General features: G+C 46.6%; 1 protein-coding gene across 1 annotated transcript; it reads right to left on the bottom strand.

Annotated features, from left to right (window-relative positions):
- Window positions 1-1,514: 1,514 nt before the first annotated feature.
- Window positions 1,515-8,021, bottom strand: LOC128716313 (cGMP-dependent protein kinase, isozyme 1). The gene is made up of 9 exons (XM_053811233.1): window positions 7,938-8,021; window positions 5,424-6,539; window positions 4,629-5,357; window positions 4,319-4,557; window positions 4,143-4,240; window positions 3,746-3,956; window positions 2,246-2,477; window positions 1,808-2,157; window positions 1,515-1,677 (listed from the first exon to the last, which is right to left on the bottom strand). The coding sequence occupies exons 1-9, from the start codon at window positions 8,019-8,021 to the stop codon at window positions 1,515-1,517; spliced, it is 3,222 nt and encodes a 1,073-aa protein (XP_053667208.1).
- Window positions 8,022-9,665: the final 1,644 nt, after the last annotated feature.

The following is a 9,665-nucleotide window of genomic DNA, read 5'->3' as shown; positions in this document are numbered from 1 at the left end:
TAGAATTGCAACGCAAAAAGCGGGTTTCCCCTCTATTGCTGCAGCCGTGCCCCTGCACGACCTGCAGCTGACGGCAATAGAACAGTGAGCGCACCCCGGATGTGGTTGATGTATAACACGTCAGCGTAATTTAATCTTCACACACTAACTTCTCAAGCAGCGCAGCATTTTCAACAACGTTTCAATCCAAACATGTTGGGTTGAGATAATATACTTACCCTTTGGACACTGCGCAAAAAAAAACCCCAAAATGAAAGTGAAACATAGTTTCCGCTGGGTGATAAGAACTACCACGCTGGGTAGAATGTGTGATAAAAACATCGTGGAGCTTCTCGCCGGTTTTTTATTTTAAATTTTCAATTTTTTCGCCTCATGCGTAATGAGGTTTTCATCTTCATAATGACATGCAATTGCATTAGCGAGTGTGCAACGAGCAAAGGATACCATCCCAGTCTAGATAGCAAGAAACCGTGCCGGGCTCGTGACTAACATGATAATGATGCATTACGGGTGCTAATCTGATTTGTGGCACTAGCTGGTGGCGAAGGTGAGCAACGAAGTTTATTTTTGTGGTTAATGACAGTATCCTGAATAACGCTCCATATCCAAAGGATGCTAAACGGTGGGGTGGTTGGTGGAGAGGACAATTAAAAATTCAGCGACAAAACCATATAAGTTACCGCGCTTGGAATTGCAAATGAGCTGCCCATGTCTAAATTGCCAACCTGGGTGTGCGGTGGCCACGGGGAGGAAGAAAATACCCAAGCTAATTAATAAGCTTTATAGATCATAATCATAAAACGGTTACGGAGATATGAAACTTTCCGGACCCCTAAAACGCTTCGACAACCGGTTGTTCACATTGCGAGCGTGTTCTTTAAACCCTCATTAGAATCGTGGTGTAGTGGGGTGCGGGATGAAGCGGACCAATCGTAAACTCGTCCAAATTTAATTACGTCCCTTAATGGGGTTGGGATTTGGTTTTATCCTTACATGCAGCTTCCCAATTGAAATAAGTGCTGTTTGATACTCCAGCCATCACTCATAAACCCATACCAGGCCCCTTTGACACCTACAACGCACAACCAGGTGTAATGCGTTCGGGTGAGAATACAACATAAAATCAATCACACAAATGGCAAATGAAAATCGTGATGCAACGTGATGGGAACGTTCAAATGTACTCGTAAGATCCAATTTTATTGTTAATGCTCCATTGAATATCACGTTCCAGGCTAACAGGCAACAAACACCCAACACAAACCACACAAACAACCCCCCTAATGGTTGACGTTCGCTGCTTGGTGGAGGGTTTGTAAGGTGGTGGGAAAGTAAAACATGAAACTGATTAACGTTCATTACGGATGGCTTACTGTGGAAATTAATTCGAAAAAAAACCCCCCGAAACGGTACGAACGAAACGGGTGCAATGGTTTTCACCAGGTTGGCCCACCCACCGGTGCCGGGGGTCTTTAGTGCATTGTGTCTGCGTTTGTTTGCTTAATGCGAGCAAATTAAAAATTAATATCCCATCCCGACGTTTCGTCCGGTGGTTCGTCCTGATCTTTCGGGTACTCGTCAAAGTTGGACAGATCGAGATCGGACACGATGGGTCGGATGAGTGGGGCCGGCATCGTCCGCTCCTTCAACCGTTGCCATTCGAAGCTACCGAACCAGCTGGAAAAGGGATGAAAAGGAGAGAACAGTATGAAAAAAAACACATACAATTCAGCTAACGTCAGCTGTCCAATCAAAATGCAAACATACATCATCACACACACACATACATGGTTCGAAAAACACTTACGGATGGTTCTTGATGTCGGCAATACCGTTCTTGCCGTAGCCGAGCCGTTCGGCGGCCGTCTGTCTGCAGAGACGCTTGATCAGGACCTGTGCCTTCTTGGGCACACGAGACGGCAGCTCGATGATGTCGATGCCGCGCAGGATGGCGTTGTACGTTTTCATGTGATTCTTGCCACGGAACGGTGGCTTCCCGACCAGCAGCTCGTGTATCAGCACGCCCAGCGCCCAATAGTCGACGGCACGGTCGTGACCCTTGTTGAGGATGATTTCCGGCGACACGTACTCGGGCGTACCGGCGAACGTCCACGTCTTCTGATTCGGTCCGATGCGCTTGGCGAACCCGAAATCAACCTGCAATTCACCAGACATGCCCACCAAAGCTGTCTTTAAGCATGCTAACCACATCGGAAAATGGTCGCGGCCAAACCGTGCAACGTACCAGCTTGATGTAACCCTTCTCGTCCAGCATTAAGTTCTCCGGCTTCAAGTCACGGTAGATCATGTTCCGGCTGTGCAGATACTCGAACGCTTCCACGACGCAGCCGGTAATGAAGCGCGCCGTACGCTCGTCGAAGAATTTGCTCTTCTGCAGTACCGTCCAGACATCACCGCCGAGGCAAGCCTCCATCAGGAAGTAGAGATACTTCTTATCACGGTACGTTTTGTACAGGCTGCAAGCAGAAATAAGTTGACGTGGTAAGACACAGACACATGGGAGGAATTATGTTCGTCCTATCAGTAAGAATTTAAGTATGCCGTCCATCCTTCTTACGATACTGAGCGGTATTCTTCAATATTTATACATTAGGTGTGGGTTTCTTTATGAATAGATGGTTATTTTCAGCAACTTTAAACAGATAATTGCAATGCTGAAACTTCTCCCAATGAAACACTCGATCAAGCCAATAATTCACTTAGCAAAAGAACTCTCTGTGCATAGTTTTTGAGAACATAAGAAAATCTGACACTTGTGTTTAATTAATGTTTGATTAATTCAGCATGTCATATAGAAAAATTAACTTACATAAAAAAACTTCTAAAACTTCCACTGTTTATCTGCCTTAAATAGAATGATAAGATCCTTCTTAAATATGTGTTTGTTGATAAACTCCGATAAACCAAGTAGGCATAGGACGCAGCACAAAAAAAAGCATCAAACGTATCTCATTACAAATGTCACTTCATTACAGAACTGTAAAGTCATCCCACCGCTAGCGATGACCCGAACGCTTCACTTATCAAAGATAACCTAAAGCTCGAATCAAAGCGAAATGGGAGACATCAGCCGTTTCCTCCGGTTTGGACACAAATCACCGGAAAGCCGTGGGGTGTACAGAACAAAATCCCAAGCAAAAAAAAATAATGGAGATGGAACGGGAGAGATTCATTTCAATCTCACAAAACGCGCATTGCTGTATCGGTTTCAATCGGCAACGCTCGAAGGGATTGGACAGGGTTCGATCGCTTTCCGCGAGCTCGTAATTCAATCCAAAGTGTTACCAACCCCATACCATCTCGTTCCTCACGACTGTACGCGTTGTGTGGCCCGTGTGCCCTGATCAAAGCAGCCAACGCGAATTTTCCGGATTCTTCCCATCGCTCGCCGCGTAAATTCTCGTTTCCGCCCGGCTCATTCCGTTTCGCTCCGCTGGGGATTGCTTTCCCGAACATGGAAAACCCTCACACAGCTTGCCCTAATCGTTCAACCACGTAAATTCAAATCGGACACCACAAGCAGCGGCGGTGTGCGGTGAAACGTTCTAGAGCGTCTCCCGCAGAACGTAAAATCAAAACGCAAAACCCGATGCCCCAAAACCCGATACGGATTGTCGGACATGTATCGAATGGTTGTTGCGCCCCCTGCGGAATGCCAAACAAACGTGAAACAAAAAGCGAGCACACGAGCGACCGGCGACCGTAAAAACCGACAGGTCCTTACCGTACGATGAACGGACTGTTGCAGCTTAGCATGATGTCCTTTTCGCTGTAGGCGTGCTCCTGCTGCTGTTGCCGTACCATTTCGATCTTTTTCAGATACTTCAGGGCGAACGTTTGGTGGGTTTTGTACTGTACCAGCTCCACCCGTCCGAAACCACCGATGCCGAGCGTCCCGATGTACGTTAAGTCATGCAGCTGGATGTGGTCGTACTCTAGGTGGGGGTGGGGAGTGAACAAACCGAGCGAAAGAAGAAAAAAATAAAAGAGTGAGTACGAGCCAAGATTGGAACGGTGGGGGCGAGCCAAGCAACATCACAATTGTCACAGCGTGTTAATCGTGGTACGCTCCCCCGACACCGACCAGCCTGCTGAATGCCTGCAGGTCGAAGATGCCTCACCTGAGACAATATTTGTCATCGTCGAGCTGCGTGGTATCGTGTCGGAGAGCTTCACCTCACGCAGCTTATCCAATCCGCCCAGGAACTCGTTGAATGCACTGGCGAGTTGACAGAGCAAACAATACAATCAGTAACAACACATTGGTCACTCAACACCCTCGGACCCGTCTACCTACATGCGATTTAACGTTAGACATTCGGTTCCCGGTGGGTTCGCAATGATGCTGGCGAGGCGGCGATCCTCGTGCAGGAGAGCCTGCTCCCCGAAGTATGCCCCGCGTTGCAGCGTTCCCACCAGCCGGTCATTGCCTTTTTTATCGGTTTTAATCACGTTCACGCTGCCACCACGTATGATGTAGAACTTGTCGCCCGGATCGCCCTGCTGGATGATGGTCGAACCAGTCGCATAGAACTCCTGTAAATCGTTTGGCAATTTTAGTGAGCATCTTATTATTCTCAAAAGCCCCAATGAACTCTAACTCTTACCCGTTTAAGGAGATCGGATATTTTGTGCAGCTTCTCTATCTCCAGATCCTTCAGCACGGACACCGTGCTCAGGAAGCGGACATTCTCTTCCCGCTCTTTTCGACCACTTTTCATCATGATTTTCTGAAACACCTTACGCTCCAGCAACCAAACGCGTGCGCCCGTCGTTACACGGATCGAAGCGAACCGTTTCGCTTTGTACAGGATCGCCAACTCGCCGAACACGACCCCACGGCCAAACGATTTAATCACCTTATTGTCCACCACCACCTCGTAGGTGCCCTCCTCCGACACGAAGAAGTGTGCCCCGATGTCACCCTCCTTGATGATGTAGCTGTTCGGCGGGAAGGTCATCGAGCTCATGGCAGCGGTAACGGCCTGTAACCGCTCTTCGTCCATCATGTTGTTCAGGAAGTCGTTCGCCACGATCGCCGTCTTGATCAGCAGCTCCGTGTCGGGGCTCTTCGGGTGCGTCGGAATGACGATATCTTTCGATTCCTTCAGATCAGTTTTGTCCGACACGACGCCCTGTTTGCGCGTTTTCTTCAGCGTACCGGTCGTATTGTCCAGCTCCTCTATCAGCGATCGCTGAGATGAAACCTTGCGCAGCAGCATCTCTTTTCTGGGGGGAGCTTGAAGATCTTCATCCATCGGTTGATCGGAATGTTGCGATGTGGGAACTGGTGGAGGTTCCCGCGATGGTGGCGGCACTGTTGGAAGTGGAATTTCCTGCAATGGAAGTGAAAATATTTGCATCAAGATGTACTTCAACCCCTAAACCGTACGAATGAGTACCTTCTCTTCTTCTCGTGCGTTTAGAGTTTGACGAGATATTGTTTCCTGCAACGATCTGGTCAACACCTCGTCGACGAGGTTCTGTTCGAGTTGACTCCTGGGTGGTGGTAGCTTCGGTGGTGTTGGTTCCTCATCTTGCGACGTATCGTCGGCTTCCTCCAGCAGGTTTACCCTGCTCAAACGAGGTGGTAAATCGGGCGGCACCACTGTCGATCTGTCATCCTCCGAACTTGGTGCTTCCGGGACGACGTCTTCGGTTGACTTCTGCATCGGGATCACATCGTAATCGGACATCTCTCCGTCCTGCAGATGTTCCTCGGTGTGATTGCCCGGCGTGGGCTTGTCACTTTTCGGAACTGGTGGCTCGATTACCGGTGCTTTCACCGATGGTGGGAGATTCGTTTCGTACGAGCTAACACTGTTGCGGTTCTGATCAACCGTTCGTTCTTCTGTCCGCTTTGGTTCACTAGTGCGTTGTACCGTCGGTTCGGAGGGTTTACTCTTCTCCTGAAGCTCTTGTATTTCCTTCTCCAATTGGACCAACGTTGACCGTTCACTCTTCGTCAACTGTTTGTAGCCCTTCGACTGCAGTGCCAGCATGTGCAGAATTTTGTTCTGCAGCAGATCCTTCAGCAGTTGCTGCTGGCCCTGCCTGGATGGTGGTTCTATTGTGGAAGTCTCTCGGGAACTGCAGCTTATTTTGGCCTTTTCGGAATCCCGCGGCCTCGATGCTCGTCGCTCGACTGTCGGTGCCGCCGGTACAACGACCGTGGGTACTGTCCGTGGGTCTGCATCCACCTGTACGCTCCACTGTTCCTCTGGTGGACCGAAAGGATCGGGCTCGCGATTAGTGTCGTTTGTGGTAGCGATGCTTGTTATGTTTAATTGTTCATCCAACGATCCCAGCCCTGACTCACGTTCGTTTGATTTGACCACCGCCTGTGCCGGAACCACGGTGGTGGATTGCAGTGCTGCTGCTGCTGCTGCCGATGGTGGTGGAGTTGGCTGTGACGGTGGCTGTACCTTTTCCAATCCGATGTATCCATTGGTTCGGTTTACTGGCGGTATCGTTTGATTAAGCTCCTCGTCGTAGATCCGCCGTGTTACACGTGTAGCCTGTTCAGGAAGAGAGTAAAACCATGCGCCGACTTTATAACGTTCCCGTTTAGCATCTTGAGAAGGTTGTCTTACACAACGCCAATAAACATAAGCGGAACCAACAGTGTATTGCATTTCTCACTCGTAGAATATAATCGCTACACTGCAGAAATACGTCCTCAAAACATCCACTTGACGCAATGCCTTCCCTTACTTCAACCCACAAATGGACACAGGAAGAAGCTGTCAAACAAAAAAAAAAACAACTTGTCGAACAACGAACCTGTGTAGCTGTACACGTCTCAGCTAATCCCAAAATAGAATGTTTCAAGTGCTACACAAACAAACTATCTTTGAGCCTGCAGCGATAAGCGATCTACTTCAGTCCCGCGAAAGATCCTCATAAATGACGGAGATAAAGAAAGGCATCGACAGGTACGACTTTACTGATGCTCAACTCTTAGCTACTTTGTTGTCACTTTGTTTGTATTCAATTACTAGTTTAATAGTTCATCTGTTTGATTAAAAACATATTTAGTTTAACAAACATCAAACTGATCAGTTCAACCCTTATCGCCAAATTCGACATTGCTTGTCCACTATGTTGACGTCAGAGGTAAAATCATCCCAAAAGCGCCTCTACAAGGCAGGCACCAAAAACAAGATTTGCACATTCATTGTCGCAGTAGAATGACTCTCAACTCCCCCAGAAAATGGAACACAAAACAACAACAAAAAACAGGCCCATTTGTCTTAATAGAGTGATAATGATGATTGAAGAAAATATTTATTTCGTGACACTTTGCCCGATAGTAACACGATAAGGCGCGACAGCTACGATGTACCGTTTGCAACACGTTTGAGCTCAATTTAATGAAAAAAGTTTGACAAAAAATGTGACAAGTGACTACATGTTTGGTGGTATAATATAATTACTTTACTTAACTTTTCACGATTTCTCCGTGAATCATACGTTACTAACGACGTTGTTCAGAATGAAGTCTCCTTTACCTAACATCGTTCGTACCCCCGTACGTTGGAACGTTAATTCCCCTTTTAACGGTGACCTAATTCTAGCTTCTGCTGCTCGTCTAAAGACACTACCGGATAATTTGGAGCACCTTGCTCCATTTTCCCAAACCCGTGATGGTTTGTGCCCGGTATCCGGTGTGACTTGACCGTCCCGCAGCAATCATAAACACCAATCGTTGTCTCAATGGGTTCGTAATAACCCGAGCCGGTACCAAAGACACCCTGATTGCGGCTTGTAGCCACAGCAAGTGATAAGAGCAAAACATCATTCGTTCTACCGCCATCTCGAGCCAACTGAACTACCGGAAACGGTATGAAGCAGTGGTCCGGCAAGAAGCACCGATCCGGCAGGGTGTAGAATTCACCCGTAAGCGCAGTACTCACCACAACTTCACCATCGCCCGTCCCGGCACCGGGCAGATTGAACGAACCGTGCTTTCTACCAAAGATCTTCGCAAAGCATGCCATCGCTATCGTACGCAAATTTCACCTAAGAATGGTCAAACTGAACGTATCTTGCCGTCTTCAGTTCACTTATGCAAACAATTTCACTGCACATTCACGCTGCTCGGGTGGTGTTACACTTTTCTTCACTTTAGCACCATTTCAAGGGATGACAATTCTCCACACCTGTCATGACGCTTAAGCTCTGCCACGTTCGATCGCCTTTCAATTGGATCGATTGTTTTTACCGGATTCTCAATACACCCGGTTGATGCAGCCAACTGTGCAACGTGTCGAATGACAACACCAGCTTAGGGATAATAAGACACTTTCATTTCACCACGATTAAAACGCGCAAACACAACCCGTCTTGCTGTCGACACCTTCCTGAAGCTTTATCGATTTTATCGACGCACCACACGAACCGCTAAAGTCACTCACTTTTCTTGCCCCGAATACAGCAACCGAATCTTACCGTCGTTCGAATCGTACTGAATCGCGGGAAAAGGGCAGCTAATTATTAGAAACCAATTACTTACTAACACAACACAATCATCCCTCCCCCCCTCCCTCTCGCATCCGGCCCCCTTTTGATATGGGGTTGGGTGGGGTAGGGCATCACACCACCCCAAGCTTCGCTTCACCATCACATGGCACCTGATTCACACACGAAACAACACACAAGTGTCTCCAGTCTTTTAAATTCCACCACACCTCATCTGTCGATAAAACGGTGCTACGACGCGGTGAAAGAAAACTGACTGCTTGGGGCGTTAGGTGGAGAGACACGGACGGAAGGGTGGGCTTCCGAACGACTGTGTGTTGTCATCTACTATGCCACTGCCATGCATAAGATAGCTTTATCTACACACGCATTTCTTCCGTTCGTCTTTTCCTTAGCGCCAGAAGCTTTGGAGCAATGTGTTGGTGTCATCGATACAGTGTGTCCAGTGAAGCGTGCCTAATATCGAGCGGAGAATGTTTCAATTTACTATTTTATTTTTATTTCATGTTATATTTTTACGGTTGCTACCAATTGTCAAGTTAAACCTTATTTTTATAGTCGAATTGATTCTTCGATTTTTTTTTTTGAAAATTTAGAATTATATTCGTTGTTGTGTTGAACATTACATTTCATTTTTAGAAATTTTATTCGCTTATAAACAACAAAAACAAACAATAATCAATATTGAGCCAGATTTATCAAACAACAAACAAGCCAAACAAAATTATTACATCCAAAGAATAATAAAAATAGCTATAAACAAAGTCTAAAAAATAGTAGTGCAAACATCAAACATTACACAAATGATGAAATATAAATATATAAGATAAGATAGAAAAAGCAACAATCGAACAACTACAATCGAAAAAAGAGAAAAATGATGTGACAACAAAAATAATAAAAGTGAAGAAAATGCTTTAGTAAACAATTGTTCTCACTGGTGACAGCTCAACTAGCAAACAACTAATTACATTTGTCGTACTATGAACATAACAATGCATACAACAACATCAATACAACAAATGCAATTTTGTTTAAAAACTAGCTCAATTACAGCAAACTCCGGCATATAACAAGCAATCGGTTGCAGTCGATCGGCCATGTGTGACGGTAGTTCGCAGGTGCTGTTGACACTGTGTTTGCGCGAGCTTCTTTGATGTTGG

This window comes from Anopheles marshallii, chromosome 3 (assembly GCF_943734725.1).
Source record: "Anopheles marshallii chromosome 3, idAnoMarsDA_429_01, whole genome shotgun sequence".
NCBI classification, from domain to species: domain Eukaryota; kingdom Metazoa; phylum Arthropoda; class Insecta; order Diptera; family Culicidae; genus Anopheles; species Anopheles marshallii.
The sequence above is the reverse complement of the archived record's forward strand: the minus strand, read 5'-3'. Positions and strand labels throughout refer to the sequence as shown.

What these genes read in the sequence shown, in the direction of transcription:
- LOC128716313 (XM_053811233.1), bottom strand. Translation starts at nt 8,021, where the DNA reads ATGGCATGCTTTGCGAAGATCTTTGGTAGAAAGCACGGTTCGTTCAAT. An exon ending in TATCCGATCTCCTTAAACGG is followed by an intron (nt 4,558 to 4,628) that starts GTAAGAGTTAGA and finishes AACGATTTACAG; the next exon opens with GAGTTCTATGCGACTGGTTC. An exon ending in AACAGTCCGTTCATCGTACG is followed by an intron (nt 2,478 to 3,745) that starts GTAAGGACCTGT and finishes TTCTGCTTGCAG; the next exon opens with CCTGTACAAAACGTACCGTG.